Source organism: Typopeltis vanoorti, chromosome 16, assembly GCF_054136105.1.
Source record: "Typopeltis vanoorti isolate ZY-2024b chromosome 16, IOZ_Tvanoo_1.0, whole genome shotgun sequence".
Lineage (NCBI taxonomy): Eukaryota > Metazoa > Arthropoda > Arachnida > Uropygi > Thelyphonidae > Typopeltis > Typopeltis vanoorti.
Genome location: NC_143564.1, coordinates 97144918 through 97162566, shown reverse-complemented (window position 1 = coordinate 97162566; position 17649 = coordinate 97144918). Strand labels below are relative to the sequence as shown.

Sequence of the window (17649 nt, the reverse complement as noted above, 5' to 3'; positions counted from 1 at the left end):
TAGAATTTCTTTTATTTCCTCTTCTGCACATTAATAAAGGTTATTATGAACTACTTCTTTTTTTTTTTTTTAATTCTTAGCTTGTTTATTTTTTCATTAAAAGCTATAAATTCAATCACAGATGACCACAATTTCTTTTTCTAATGATGAAAACCTATTACAAATGGATGTTTATCACAGTTATTTCCAACATAAAGTACAAAAGGTTATCCTTCTTTAAATTACCTTCTCCTCTATCATATCTCTTGCATTGCTACTATATCCATTTTATATTTATTTAATTCATGTAGGATTTCTTGAAATGCTCCAACTCTGTACAAGCTTCTTATATTCTGTGAACATCTTCAAAAACCATTATTCCAAGGCTTGGGTCGATATCCATCTAAGTCTATCCAGTGAAGATTACTTGGTACTTGTACTGGCACTTGGTAACTGAGTAGTGATTATTAATAATCCTAGCAGCATCACTCACATACTGAAATACTGCTAATTACTCTTTTTTTTTTTTTTTATTAGAAACAAAGATTAATTTGCTTAGTCCCATTTTCCATCTGAGTTTGACCTCATGAAAATTTCCAATTGTACTTTTCTGATTGCAGAGAGCGGCTTTTATTTATTTTAAACCCATGCATCAAGTCATGTTTATTTTTTTTAATTTCCATGAATCAAGATTTACTTAATTCATAAGTTATATTCATAATTAATGCTTTTTACTTAAGTATAAAGAGCTAATAAGCTTCATTTCGGCAATGAAAACATTACTTAAATTAAGGGGATATTAAATCCCACATAGTTTTAAAACCGAATAAGTTTTAAAATCAGAGATTTTAAATCAGAGAGTTTCTTGCCGAATATAGTAAACAATAAAGTATCGGCGACGCTAGCGTTAGCCAATGCAAGTGATCCTAGTACGTAGTACAATACCGGACGACTCGTTGCAAAGGTGGGGGAAGTTCAGATCGCTATTCTTAGGTATTTTCCATAATGTAAAAACACATTTCCTTGGAAAACTCGTTCGCAGAGTATATAAGTTCTTTTCGCTATACACTTCGGTATTAGGTCTAGCTACTCACTGATGAAGCCTCAAAAAAGGCTGAAACCGGTCTGGGTAGTGACCTCCCTCCATAATGTAATAACAGCATACATTTCCTAGGAAATGTGTTTTTACATTATGGAAAATACCTAAGAATAGCGATCTGAACTTCCCCCCACCTTTGCAACGAGTCATCCGGTATTGTACTATGTACTAGGATCACTTGCATTGGCTAATGCTAGTGTCGCCGATACTTTATAGTTTACTATATTCGGCAAGAAACTTTCTGATTCCGATCTTTGAGTTTCTTATTCGGTTTTAAAACTATGTGGGATTTAATATCCCCTTAATTTAAGTAATGTTTTCATTGCCGAAATGAAGCTTATTAGCTCTTTATACTTAAGTAACTTAATGGTTGCACCTGTTTGGAAAACTCGTTCGCAGAGTATATAAGTTCTTTTCACTACACTTCGGTATTTAGGTCTAGCTACTCACTGAAGAAGCCTCAAAAAAGGCTGAAACCGGTCTGGGTAGTGACCTCCCTCCATAATGTAATAACAGCATACATTTCCTAGGAAATATGTTTTTACATTATGGAAAATACCTAAGAATAGCGATCTGAACATCCCCCACCTTTGCAACGAGTCGTCCGGTATTGTACTACATACTAGGATCACTTGCATTGGCTATGCTAGTGTTGCCGATACTTTATAGTTTACTATATTCGGCAAGAAACTCTCTGATTGCAATCTTTGAGTTTCTTATTCGGTTTTAAAACTATGTGGGATTTAATATCCCCTTAATTTAAGTAATGCTTTTTATTTTCATTACATTTCATTTTATTTTCATACAAAATTAGAGGCAGCAAAACAGAACAGGCATGTAACAGAGAATATTACATGGACATATTAATATTAACAGCATAACATTAGCCATCTCTATTTAAAACAAAAATAGCTAAATAGCAACTAAAATATTTTGATTAAATATAAACACTTTTTTAAAATAAAAATGCATGCAAAACTTGCTTTATTACCTAGTGGCAATGACAACTCATTAAGGAAGTTATTCCACTCTTCATCATCACATTCAGTATTATACATATCTATTGTAATATCTGGTGCAATAAAAGCTGCTTCTAAAAATGCCAATGAAGTATCATTTAAGGGTAACTTAGATCTTGTTCTCAGAGCAATTTTATCTATCTGAAAATAAAATTGGACTAAAATTTTATACAGTAAAATATATTAAACAAACACGTGAATGATAAGTAGAACATAAATCATAATTTTGAAATTTCTTAAAAAAAAAAAAAAAAAAAATGTCCACTAAAAATTAAGTGGATATTAAATCCAGCAATATTTCAAAGCCAAATATAGAAGCCATAAAAGTTTTGTATCAAATTTGATCAGAAAGTTTACGGGAATACACTCATCGGCATTTACGAGTTGCCGTAGACCAGAGAGCTTACGGTCTAGGACAACTCGTAAATGCCGGCAAGTGTATTTCCATAAGCTCTCTGGTCAAATTTCATTCGAAACTTGTACAGTTTCTATGTTCGTCTTTAAAATAATGCTGGATTTAATATCCATTTAATTGTTGCATTGCCGAAGTGCAGCCTTTTGGCTCTTTATTTTAGGGAAAAAATAAATAAGTAAATAAGTAAATTGTAGTATAGCACATAGTGCTATACTACAACTAGGAACACTGCATGTCGAAATACTGTAAAACCTCAATATAATGGACTAATTCGGGCATGGGGTGTCCGTTATATAATAAAGTAGATTTTCAGAATGCATCGGCCAGCAAGCGTTAAAACTGCCACAGAAAGTCACACCATGCAATAAAAGAACCAATTACAGCGCAAATGGTGTGATCACGTGCTAATCATTCAGTGAACATGGTGGCCGACTTAAATGAGTAGTGACTCATTTAAGTCAGGTAAAGTACTACAGTGTTTTTCCAACCTATGATAGCCTATTCGCCAAAATTTGTTAAAAATAACAGGAAATTAATAACAAAAAATAACCTGTTAATTTAATTATAAGTGAATCTTGGTTAAAAGCATTTTAAAATTAACAGGGTGTTAATTTTCATATGTGACATATGGACTGGAAATTTTTCCGTTAAATCTGAAGTCCATCAAATTTAAATAGAGGGTTTACTGTAATGCATGTTCACGACTGCTGCTGCTTTAATATTACAACCATTTATGAAATAAAAAATTAACATTCAACATGTGAAAAGTCGGATGCTTGAAGAAAAAAAACATTAAAGATGCTGATTTTTTCAAAGGAAGCGTTTCTGACCTTTCTTTAGTCAGAAATATCAATGACAGTGCATAAAGTGATAAGTGGCTTCCAGAAAGAGAGAGAGAGTGATGTTCACTAGATAAGTAATATCTGAACAAAAAATATATTTCAATGAAGAAATAAGAAACGATAAGGTTCGTTTTGAAACAAACAAAAAAAATTCAACGATGACGATACTAAGAATTTTGAGTAATAAAACAAAAATAGCAAGAAATTGTCTGTTTTACAATGAACAGAATGAGTTCTGTTTTTGCCCATATTACAAAATATTTTTGTAATATGGGCAAAATATTATATATTATTCAACAAAATATTATATTATTATTTTGTAATAATATAGAGTTCTTGTTGGTGACTGATTATTACATGAGATGGATAAAGGAAATAAATACACTAAACATAAGAAGCCTGAATTGCAAAGAAATGGAGCAGGCTGAGGAATTGGATAAGCACCAGATCGATATAATATGGGTGACTGAAACAAAAAAGACAAAAACTGGTGAAATCTTTCTAAGCAATGAATACAAAATGTTATATTCAGACAATAACAATCAGAGAAAAGGAGGAGTAGCTATAGTATTCAACACTAAATATGAGACTAATCTTCTTGAATGGCAGGCAATATCAAGGACAGTGATGCGTGCAAATATCAGGATGGGGAACTAGACAATGAGACATATGGTACCAAGGATGGTTCTACTGAGGTAGAATTTGAGGAATTATTTGAGGCTTTAGAGAAAGCAACTAACACAATGAAAAAAGAAAAGTTGGTTCCTGTTGGCGATCTAAATAGCAGAGTAGGAAATAATTGTCAGGCATACAAAAATATTTTGGGAAAATTTGAAAAAAAAGAGCAAAGCTAATAATAATTTCAAATACCTGTTGGATTTTTGCTCAGGAGATGGATTGCTTATTACTAACACAATGTTCCAACATAAAAATGTGAATGGAGAACCTATACAACAAGTAAAACATTTCAGCTACTAGGTACAATTTAAGATGTTATATTAAATTAAGAAATAGACAACAGAATCAAGAAAGCTGGTATGGTAGGAAGTCAACTAAATAATAAATTTATATGGAATAAGAGAGAAATTACTCTGAACACTAAATTAGCTGTATACAAGACAGTGTTCAAACCAGTTTTAACTTATGGATCTGAGAGCTGGGTCAGAAGTAAAACACTTGACCAAAAACTAGAAATCACAGATATGAGAGTCCTGAGAAAGATTAGGGGCATGAACAGATGGCATCAATGGCAATATCATATTAAATACGAGGATATTATGAAAGAACTTGACATTGTCAGCATCCAGGAATGGTTAGCAGAGCTAATCTCAGGTGGTATGGTCATTTAAACAGTATTAATAAGAGTATTAAACAGAATGGGAGAGGAAAGATTACCAAAACAAGTGTTCTCTGCCAGGTTGGCAGGAAAAAGACCCAGAGGAAGACAAAGATATAGGCGGATTGATACAGTAAAAAAAAGTGCCTTGGAAGACAGAAATATAAGATCTGATAATATTGGAGTCTTGACAGGTAACAGACTGATTTGGAAGAAAATCAGGGATAGGAAGTTAGCAATGATGTAATTTTTCATGTAGTACTATCATATCCTGTACATCCCTTGAGGGTATATATCAGGAATTTTATGATGATGATCCAAAGATGTGGGTTAGAAATAAACACTTGACCGAAGACTAGAGACCACAAATAGGAGAGTCCTGAGAAAAATTAGGAGCGTGAACAGATGGTATCAATGGCAAAATCATATTAAAAACAAGGATATTAGAAAAGAACTTTACATTGTTAGCATCCAGGGATGTGTTAGCAGAGCTAATCTCAGGTGGTATGGTCACTTAAACAGAAAGGGAGAGAAAAGATTAGTAAAACAAGTGTTCTCTGGCAGGTAAAAAGACCCAGAGGAAGACAAAGATGTAAGTGGATTGATACAGTAAAAAGTGCCTTAGAAGACAGAAATATAAGATCTGTTAATGTTAGAGTCTTGACAGATAACAGATTGATTTGGAGGGAAATTGTTGATAGGAAGTTAGTAATGATGTAAGTTCTGCATGTAGTACTATCATAATACCATATACTCCTTGAGGGTACCCTCAAGGAGTGTACATATCAGGAATTTGATGATTGTGTTGCACTTTTCTAGAACACCACATGAAAGGTAGTTGTATAAACTGGAGAATATAGGATTAGAATAAAAATCATAGGCTTGGATAAGTGGATTATTGAAAGACAGGTATTAGAAAGTATCAATAATTGTTGTAACAGTTGGTCAGTAACTTTAACAAATCATGTAGATTGTAGTGTAGCTTGTTTTCTGTATATAGTGCATATGCTCCAGAAGATGACCTTGATATAAAGGTCGAAACATCGAAAGTGAATTTTAGTTTATATTAAACTAAAGTTTTACTCAAACATGGTAGTTGTCTCCATAATTTTCCAAAATGTATTTGGATCACCGTGTAAGCCTAAAAAAAAGGATTCACATCATCCATGGAAATGATACCCACAAGCGTTGCAATCAGTATGGTAAGTTAAAGATACATATTTCCCTCCTGATCAATCGGCTGGCCTTTTTAAAGAGATGCAGAGACAATAACCTTATTCTTATCTGCATTAAGCTGAAAAATAAATTTACATCCGCTAAAGCACTTTGTATATATGACTGCACAGAGAAAGCAATGCTTAGAGAGCAAATCCAAACAGCCTGCCAAAACCTAGCAATAACTCAAAATTGTTTCAAAATTGCAATCTGAACTATCGAGTTATATAAATCCAGATATTCTACAAGTACTTGGAAGAATTATTGACAATTCGTCCAAATATATCCTGGAAAATAATAAAGAAAAACTCAAGGCCAAATTTCACATTTTGAAACAACGGCAAAATATGGCTGCCAATCATACAAATCCAACCAATCAGGAGATCTCCTCCCCGGTAAACAGCTCCAACAGTGAACAACAAACAAGGGAGACAAGGAGCAACCAACCACCTGCAAGCAAGAACCGTGTGATCAACTTATCAAGCCACACCTTAAATAGCGGCCAACTTGCGCTAGTTGAAAAAGGCCTTAACTAAGCAATAGCACCTGAAAAGGTCAATAAATTGGATTTTATTTACCACATAGAAAGAGGCATTAGGTCCCTACCCAACATATTAGTAGATAAAATATGATCAGAAACCAGCAATGTTCTGAACAATAAGAAAACCATACATAACAATCTTACAAAAATGGAACTAGCAGCGATAAAGTCATTGAAAGCCAACCAAGACATCATTAAAACGAAATCAGATAAAGGCAATGCCACTGTCATCCTTGACAGGTCAACATCCATCCATCAAATGAATCAACTAGTATCCGATAACAGCACCTATCAGCTGGTAAACTATAACCCAACAAACAGGATAAAGAATAAAACAGAGAAACTACTTAAGTCTGTCACTTCATGGCCATCAGACATGGTTAAAAAACTTATACCCGCTCTCCCAGAATATATGGTGTCCCGAAAGTACACAAACAAAATGTGCCACTTCAACCTATTGTGGAAGGAATAGATAGCCCTAATTACCACTTAGTCAAGAAATTAGCTTCAGCATTCAAGGAGTTGGTAGCTCATCCCCCCCCCCCCCACATAAAGAACACACAACACTTTATAAACAAAATTAAAAACAAAACACTCAACAAAGACGACTTATTACTCATTTATTTATTCATATGATGATATAACAGCCGTGAGGCCCCTTTTACGGGGAACTATGGCACCATCTCAGTCCCCCCCCAAATTTTATCCGGGCTCGGGACTGGCATAGGCCTGGCGAATCAGGTCTATGGCTGGGTCTTAAGTATTCCTGACTGTAATCCGTGTGTTCACAGGGCCGGTTTGCCTGCTTGCGGGAGGGAAAACCCCAGATAAACTGGGGAGAAAAACCCTGCTGTCGATGCCCAAGACTGGCTAACTGGGCTATGTCTGAGAAAGATCCTTAAGCCCCTCACGTTGACGACAAGAATCGAACAGGACACTCCTTTCCCAGGCATATGGTTGCGAAGTGCATAACTACTAGGCTAACCGTGCGGACACTTATTAGTCAGTTTCAACATTTCTGCCCTTTTTACAAATGTCCCAATCAATGACACATCCTTCTACTACAGAACAAATTTCCACCTGACATTACGGTCCTCTTTGCCCATGTACTATGGTCTAGTTACTTTGTGTGGCAAAATAAATTTTACCTACAAAAAGAGGGTACAGCCATGGGCTCACCACTATCCCCCCCCCCCATCGCTAACTTCTATATGGAAACTTTTGATCAAAGTGCTCTTGATTCTGCCACTCTAAAACCTACAGCATACCTTAGATACATTGATGTGTTCGTTATCTGGCTGCATGGGCAAAAAATGCTTAACACATTCCTTAGCCACCTGAACAAACAACATGGACGCATACAATTTACCATCGAAATTGAAAATCAGAACTCGCTCCCGTTCCTAGATACACTGGTCACACATCTTCCTTCAGGCAGTCTATCCTTCACGGTCTACCACAAACACACATACTGGCCAATACATACATGCTAATTCATACCACCACCCATCACAAAAATATGGAGTCATTAACACCCTCAAAAACAGAGCTATATCAATTTGCTCCAACCAGCAAGCTCTGAAACAGGAACTAAAAATCATCAGCGACACATTCATAAATAATGGCTATAACAAAAATACTATCAATAAAATACAAATCAATAAAATATAAAATAAAAAACATCAACAAAAAAGAATCTAGACTACAGTAAAACCATAGCCATCCCATACATTAAAGGGTTATCGGAAAAAATCAACAGAATCTTACACCATTATAACCTCAATGCTGCCTTTAACTTGCCTACTAAACTTAAAAACATATTCAACTCCTCTAAGGATCCTCTCCTTTTAGCATATCCTGGAGTTTATTGCATCCACTTCAACTGTAACTTACCATACATTGGTGAAACAGGATGTACAATCCCTATACGTACGAAAGAATATATAAGACACATTAAATAACAATTTTGGTGAAGCAAGCCTCTCAGATCACACTCTTAATACCTTACATCAAATCGACTGGAAAAGTACTTGCTCTTTATGCCATACTAAAACCTAGTATGAAAGAAAATTTAAGGAAGCCTGCGAAATTCTGATAAACCACCTAAATATCAACAATAATGGTGGCATGAAAATTCCAAGAATTTGGATGGCACACATTCAGCCCACCTAATAGGTAGTATCCAGCATACATCGGGACTCTAGGCAACCTCAGCCAGTATTGGAAACCATTCCATACCAACTGGTTGGAATGTATATGTATGATCATGGTGTTAATATATATATATATATATATATATATATACACACACACACACACACACACACACACATAGACTTGTTGTTGCTCCCAGTGTAATTTTACAACCAGTAGATAATATTAATAATAGGACTCTAGCGTTGATGTATATTTTTTATTATTGGCAGAGATCAGGCCAATAATTGTTGTAACGGCTGGTCAGTAACTTTAACAAACCATGTAGATTGTAGTGTAGATTGTTTTCTGTATATAGTGCATATGCTCCAGAAGATGACCTTGATATAAAGATTGAAACATCGAAAGTGGATTTTAGTTTATATTAAACTAAAGTTTTACTCAAACACGGTAGTTGTCTCCATAATTTTCCAAAACGTATTTGGATCACCGTGTAAGCCTAAAAGAAAGGATCCATGTTGTTCAGAGGGATGGTGGTGGCGGCAGAGTTTATGAATATATCTGCCTGTGTGCTTAGGTTTTTTTATATACGATGAAGTAAGGTTTACTATTAGGAAGGAGCATAACTAAGGTGTCTAGGAAGGATAAACTATTGGAAAAACTTTTATTGGGATTATATTAATCAAGTGTATATAATAAACAACTAAGTTATACCAACTAGTTTCACCAACTAAGTCTGTTGGCATCTTCAGGGTACATAACTGATGTAAGGCACTAAAAAGTAAGAAACTGTTACAAACTAAAATCAACCGATTCCAATTATATTAAACAAAGAACAGAGTGCGTACAATACATTCATAGAGCGTGGATGATCTCACTTGTTATTTAGGAACATTCTATAGTTGGCACTATAATTCAGTTCTGGTGAGTTGAAGGATCTGATAAGGGTCATCCAGATCACAGGCAAGATTAGTCCTTGGTTCCTGTTAAGGTTTTGTGTACAGCGGGCAACTGTTGTGGCCTCCTTAAAAATTCGGCAGCAGAAGTCCTCCTCCATGTAAGGAATTGTGCTTCTATCCCACTCTATGGTATGGTATGGTTTGTTCTTGAGAAATTTAACACTAACCCCGATTTTTCTTCTCTGTTATTATTGACGTCACCTATATGTTCTTTTTGCCTAATTTCAAGGCTCCTTGAAGTTTGGCCGATGTAATTCAAGCCGCACGAGCATGGTATGTTATAAACCCCAGCATATTTGGAGAAAGGATGGCTATCTTTTGGAGATCTTAAGAATTGTCTAATCGTTTCTGTGGGTTTAAAGGCCACTCTTATTTTATGTGGTCTAAGGAGTCTAGCAATCTTATTGGAAACTGTCCCTAAGTATGGAATGACGATGGTAGAAATATAACGTGCATCATTTGTTGTCTTTATCGGGGTTCAGAGAAAAGTTTCTTGTGGACGAGTCTTCGAGGAAATCCATTCATGGTAAGGTTAGTGGATATCAGGGATAGTTCTTGTTGATCTGTTGTAAGGAGAGAGGCACGGTTCTTCAACATGTGTACAATACTAAGTTTCTGAGAAATGTGGTGTGACGAAGTGAAATGTAAATAACGTCCTGTATTGGTAGGTTTGCGGTAAACTGAGAGGTTGATACCACCATTCGGAAGCTTCTTAAAGTGTCCAGAAATGATAATTGGTTATCTTCTTCAAGTTCTAGAGTGAATTTGATTGTGTGGTGTAGAGAGTTGATTTTCTTAAGAAAGTCAAACAGGTCCTTTTTTGTGTGGTTCCAAACGATAAAGACATCATCCATGTATCTCCACCATACTGTGGGTTTAGGGTCTGTTTGAGTTAAGATTTTACTTTCAAAATCCTCCATAAAGAGATCAGCACAAGATGGAGAGAAGAGGCTACCCATTGCAAGGCCAGTCAATTGCTGATGTATGGTTTTATTCCATAAGAAAAAGTTTGATGTTAAACAATGACGGAACAGTGAAGTAACGTCTTGTGGGAGCAAACTTCCTAAAATGTTGATCACTTCCTCCACAGGGATGTTAGTGAATAGAGATGTAACATCCAGGCTGGCGAGTAAATCCGTATTGGAGATAGCGATGTTGTTCAGTTTCTCAACGAAATGTTGCGAATTTCGTATATAAGTGTCCGAATTATGGATGTGAGGTTTGAGGAGGCCTGCCAGGTGTTTAGATAACAGATAAGTTGGCAAATTGATTCCATCCACAATCGGGCATAGTGGTATTCAATTTTTGTGTACCTCAGGAGTGCCATATAGTCTTGGTGTTAGTGGATGCATGGATTTCAATCTTCGTTTTAAGTCTGTAGACCAGTTCTTCGTATGACGTATTAAATCGTTGGCATCATTGTGGTTCTTTAGTGTTGGGTCTGTGACTAGGACACGGTAGGTTGATGTATCCGACAATAAGCTGTTAATCTTATCTTCGTAATCACTGGTGTTTAAAATCACTGTTGAATTTCCCTTATCTGCCTTCAATATGATAATGTCTTTCTTTTTCTTCAAACTATACAATGTTCTTTTTTCTAGATTAGTGATGTTTTTGTTAGGAGTTCTGGAAGATGAGAGGAGGATACTATTTTTTAATCTAATATTATTAGCTATTGGTTCTGGTAACAATGAGACTGCCTTTTCTATATTACAAATGATATCCACTTTAGGGACATTATGAGGTGTTATCGCAAAATTAAAACCTTTTTTTAAGTATACTGAGCTCTGGTTTTGTTAATACATGATCCGATAAATTAAAAATAGCTCTGCTGTCTGGTATAGAAGATTTGGACTTAAAACGTTTTGTATAAAGTTCATTAAATTTTTTGATTTGGTTTCGTTTGCTTGTTGTAAAGGCTTTATCATAGCTAGTAGCGACCATTCTATTCAAATGCGACCATATATCTTGATCTAAAGTACTAGAAATATCGTCATAAATCTGATAACAGTCTAGATCTATTTGGCTTAAAAGAAATCTGGTATGTTGTATCCTTTCACGTAGAAGTGCCAAAAATTGTTTTAAAATAAATATGTTTCGCTCGTCTTGAATGGAATTGTTCTTTTAAAAATAGAAACTTTGGAATAATCTTGTTATCTCTACATCTTTTCAAAAAAGTGAGGTGATTTAATAGTTTGGCTTTTTTACATTTAAGAAATTCAAAACGGCGTACCTTTCTTTTGGTTTCCCCATGGATTCTATTCATGTTAAAAAACGTTTTAATTTTCTTGACCAAAAAGCTCTGGAAAAACTTTTATTGGGATTATATTGATCAAGTGTATATAATAAACAACTAAGTTATCAAAAAAAGAACATTGTACGGTTTGAAGAAAAAGAAAGACATTATCATATTGAAGGCAGATAAGGGAAATTCAACAGTGATTTTAAATACCAGTGATTACGAAGATAAGATTAACAGCTTATTGTCGGATACATCAACCTACCATGTCCTAGTCACAGACCCAACACTAAAGAACCACAATGATACCAACGATTTAATACGTCATATGGAGAACTGGTCTACAGACTTAAAACGAAGATTGAAATCCATGCATCCACTAACACCAAGACTATATGGCGCTCCTAAGGTACACAAAAATGGAATACCACTATGCCCGATTGTGGATGGAATCAATTCGCCAACTTATCTGTCATCTAAACACCTGGCAGGCCCCTTCAAACCTCACATCCATAATTCGGACACTTATATACGAAATTCGCAACATTTCGTTGAGAAACTGAACAACATCTCTATCTCCAATATGGATTTACTCGCCAGCCTGGATGTTACATCTCTATTCACTAACATCCCTGTGGAGGAAGTGATCAACATTTTAGGAAGTTTGCTCCCACAAGACGTTACTTCACTGTTCCGTCATTGTTTAACATCAAACTTTTTCTTACGGAATAAAACCATATATCAGCAAATGACTGGCCTTGCAATGGGTAGCCCCTTCTCTCCATCTTGTGCTGATCTCTTTATGGAAGATTTTGAAAGTAAAATCTTAACTCAAACAGACCCTAACCCCACAGTATGGCGGAGATACGTGGATGATATCTTTATCGTTTGGAACCACACAAAAAAGGACCTGTTCGACTTTCTTAAGAAAATCAACTCTCTACACCACACAATCAAATTCACTCTAGAATTTGAAGAAGATAACCAATTATCATTTCTGGACACTTTAAGAAGCTTCCGAATGGTGGTATCAACCTCTCAGTTTACCGCAAACCTACCAATACAGGACGTTATTTACATTTCACTTCGTCACACCACATTTCTCAGAAACTTAGTATTGTACACATGTTGAAGAACCGTGCCTCTCTCCTTACAACAGATCAACAAGAACTATCCCTGATATCCACTAACCTTACCATGAATGGATTTCCTCGAAGACTCGTCCACAAGAAACTTTTCTCTGAACCCCGATAAAGACAACAAATGATGCACGTTATATTTCTACCATCGTCATTCCATACTTAGGGACAGTTTCCAATAAGATTGCTAGACTCCTTAGACCACATAAAATAAGAGTGGCCTTTAAACCCACAGAAACGATTAGACAATTCTTAAGATCTCCAAAAGATAGCCATCCTTTCTCCAAATATGCTGGGGTTTATAACATACCATGCTCGTGCAGCTTGAATTACATTGGCCAAAACTTCAAGGAGCCTTGAAATTAGGCAAAAAGAACATATAGGTGACGTCAATAATAACAGAGAAGAAAAATCGGGGTTAGCGTTAAATTTCTCAAGAACAAACCATACCATACCATAGAGTGGGATAGAAGCACCATTCCTTACATGGAGGAGGACTTCCGCTGCCGAATTTTTAAGGAGGCCACAACAGTTGCCCGCTGTACACAAAACCTTAACAGGAACCAAGGACTAATCTTGCCTGTGATCTGGAAGACCCTTATTAGATCCTTCGACTCGCCAGAACTGAATTATAGTGTGCCAACTATAGAATGTTCCTAAATAACAACAAGTGAGATCATCCACGCTCTATGAATGTATTGTACGCACTCTGTTCTTTGTTTAATATAATTGGAATCGGTTGATTTTAGTTTGTAACAGTTTCTTACTTTTTAGTGCCTTACATCAGCTATGTACCCTGAAGATGCCAACAGACTTAGTTGGTATAACTTAGTTGTTTATTATATACACTTGATCAATATAATCCCAATAAAAGTTTTTCCAGAGCTTTTTGGTCAAGAAAATTAAACCTTTTTTAACAAGGATAAACTATTGTTATTTTCTTTTTCCATCATAAACTGGATTTTTGAATGTAGGCTGTTGACTTGACAAGGGAAGGCGTCTAATATGTCTGGGCCATGAAGCCAAATGGAGAACCATCACCTTCGTGTCTTAGCCAGATAGAGGTTTGAGAGGAGGCTGAGTCCATGGCTCAGTTTTCAAAATTTTTTCCATATAAAAATTGGCAAGAGGGGATGGGGGGGGGGGGGGGAGGACTCATAGCAGTTCCCTCTATCTGTTTGTAAATTTTGTTCTTCCAAGAAAAATAACCAGAATTGATGGCAAAGGAAAAGAGACCTAATATGTTAGAAGGAAAGAAGTTTTTTTTTAAGTTTTAAAATCAGATTTAATCTTTTCCGAGTGCTGTATATATATATATATATATATATATATATATATATATATATATATATATATATATATATATATATATTCTATTAAGCCCCTAACATGAAGTCAGGACAAGAGCTTCCAAACAAAAACAAAAGATGGCATACTTTTAGGACTATAAGCCTCCCTGTATTTTTCCCCATTTTCCCTCAGTTACTGAAGTAGTGCCTGTGTGCATGTGTTAATACAAGTGTGTTATTCACTTGTCTAATCGACAGGGGAATAATACAAATGTATTATCTGCATTCAAATACATACCATTACTGCATAATAGTAATGGACTGCATTTGAATGATTTTGGTGTGTCATTTGGGGAGAATGCTTCTGGGGGGGAAGGGGGGATGATTGCAAAGAATGAATTTGAACAAGTAAAAAGTGATGTGTGAGAGAGAGCAGAAAAGTAAGGAAGGAGGGATTGAAGTAGTGCTTATGAATGGAGATGTGGGTAGCACGAGTGTAGAGAATGAGAGAACAAGCATGCAAGACAGACAGGGAAACAGGAAGACTCAGGGTGGACACAGCACGAGAAAGGTCGATGCTCAAAGAGGAAGTGATGTGTAGTCGGGAAAGGAATGGGATGGCCTGGGATGTAGAGAGAACAGCTGCATTTGAAGAGGGTTCTGGGATGAGTAATGAGAGAGAGAGAGAAATGAGCCGATGAAGGCATGGAGAACTCACATCTAATAACAAGATCAGCAAAACTTGTTGTAGATCCAGAAAGGACTGTTATATTTGTATATGAATGCTAGAAGTATTAGAAACAAGGGGAGTGAAACTTACATTGATCGAGTTCATTCACCCAAAAATTTGTTAGAATGAGTGAGATGTGGTTGGATGAGGATGACATCCTGACAGGAATAGAGATGGAAGGGTGTGATGTTGATGTTTGTCAACGAGATTGATAACAGAAAAGGAGTTATGTCCATACAAAGCAGAGATGCAAGGTGCAAATAGTGGTGGTTTTAGGTAGTATATGTGAGACAGAGGTGAAGAGAATGAAATGTTTAGACAGATGTTGCTATAGAGGGTAGTGACCATGAAATGTATAAGAAATAGCCAAGCAGATAGGAAAAGGGTGATAATTATGGGTGATTTTAATTCTGGCCATATAGATTAGAATGACAAGATAACAACTGGAAGTAAAGAAAATTAATTCCTTATGTTTTTGAGGATCAACTACCTCAGGCAGTATGTAACAGAGAGCAGCACATGAGGATCTTGGATTTGATCATCTCATCAGAGGCTGTCATTACAAATGTGTCAAATCTTTGTGAGAGTAACCATTAAGTGAGAGTAACCTAAGTGGTTGCAAACCATGTGAGGACTTCCATGAGGAAAGGGTATATGTGGGACTGCAAGGCTGTTGATTATGAGAATCTCAGACAACTTGCAGATGTAGCATGGAATGAGGAGTTCGATGGAAAGAAGATCAATGCTACTGAAGTAGCATTGATCTACTTTCAAGAACTATTTTTTATTAAATAATTTAAGGAAATTACAATGTCAACTAGGATATACATTAAAATAAATTTTAATATACTTCAATATTTCGGCAACGTCACGAAACATATTGCCATTTTCAAGAAACTTTAGAACAAGACACGTGCACGCAGACACAACAAACAGTAAGTGAGGAAGAAGCAGGAAGCTATTATTTCTCCTTAAGTCCTGATGGTGCCCCCTAGTGGGCAATGTTGGTATTCTTGGGCGATTGGGCTGAAGGTCTTCTGATGTAGGTTTCCCAAATTTGAGGCAGTCTCATGCATCCAAATTTGTTGAGATTTGGATTGTTTCTTAGGTCTGAAGCTGATTCCATGAAAAGCCTTTCATATTTGTATTTACTACGGTGTATTATCGTGGCTTTCTTCCTAGTCTCTCCTCCTCATCACCCACTGCTCTCATACTCTCCATGATGTACATTCAAAGCAGTTATCCTTATCATTTTTTTCCAATCAATGTCATCCTACCATAGTCACTGTTTTTTTTTTTTTTTGTTGGCTACATATCAAAAGAAATCCCTAGCTGTTTTTGGCTTCATTAGGGTATTCTTTAGGTATATCCTGGCTTCATTAGGTATATCCTAGTTGACGTAATTTCCTTAAATTATTTAGTAAAAAATGCATAACCAACGTCTAAGCCTTTCCACGAGAATTTCAAGAACTATCTAGTAGAAGCAATGTCTAAATGTATTCCCAAGGCCAGAAAATTAACTAAGGTAGGTGAAATGGATTAATTAAGAGATTAAGCATGCAATACACAGAAAAAAAAGGCATTATGGAGGCAACCTACTAGGAGGCAGTAATAATCAATTCCACAAGGAATACAAAGTAAGTGCAATGAGGGTGACTTGGTTTGTAAGGGTAGCAAAAGTGCAGGCTTCAGCACTGCCCTAATGAAGCCAAAAACAGCTAGGGATTTCTTTTGATACGTAGCCAGCAAAAAAAAAAAAAAAAAAAAACAATGACTATGGTAGGATGATATTGATTGGAAAAAACTGGTAAGGATAACTGCTGTGAATGTACATCGTGGAGTATGAGAGCAGTGTTGTGAGCGAGCGAGAGTTATATGTGGAAGTGACATAAACTAGATGTTAATAGGGCTGTGGGAATAGTGATATATCACCACATATTTTGAGGAAATGTGCCATGGAAATGACAGCAACCTTGGCATATTTGTTCAATGTGAATCTTACAGTGGATCAAGTTCCAAAGGAGTGGAAGGAAGGCAAGATTGTACTGCTTTATAAGGGAGGTGACAGAACTCAAGCATTGAATTATAGGCAAATCTGTGTGTCAAGCATCATGGTTATTCTTGGAGCAGTTAGTGAGAAGATCCAGAATTGACTTGACAATAGTGGTGTTATCTTTTGATGGACAGCATATATTTGCTAAAGGGAGGTCATGTTTTAGTAATCTACTGACTTATTACAATAAGACAGCATTGAATGAGGGAGATGGATACACAGTGGTGTACTTCGATTTTGCAAAGGCTTGAGTACATGATAAGTTGATGGTCAAACAAGCAGATGAGGCTGGATATTAGATTAATGCAGTGGATTGGAGATTGGCTGTCTGATAGATATCAGCAAGATATCTATCAGACAGCAATATCCTGGAAGAGGAAAGTCACTCTATTGGTGAGTCTCAGGGATCTGTTTTAGGGCTATTGCTGTTTAACCTGTATGTTAATACAGGTTAAACAGCAATACTGATGAAGATTTGAATGGGGAATTTCAGTTGTTTACAGATGATGCAAAGTTGGGAACTATGAGGAGGAAAACAGGCATTGTGGCATTTCAAGAGGATTTGAAGAGAATAAGTAAATGGGTACAGATGTGGGAATGCCAGTTAAATGTGAAATGTAATGTTTTAAAATTTGGAAAA

At 36.0% G+C, this 17649-nt stretch overlaps 1 protein-coding gene across 3 annotated transcripts in view; it reads right to left on the bottom strand.

Moving 5' to 3' along the window:
- Positions 1-17649, bottom strand: part of mute (gon-4 like protein muscle wasted) — a 469386-nt gene that overhangs the window by 310434 nt on the left and 141303 nt on the right. For all 3 annotated transcript variants that reach the window (XM_090406009.1, XM_090406011.1, XM_090406010.1), the window contains exon 10: positions 2070-2238. In XM_090406009.1, the coding sequence (XP_090262135.1) occupies positions 2070-2238 (169 nt within the window). The remainder of the gene's footprint in view (positions 1-2069; positions 2239-17649) is intronic.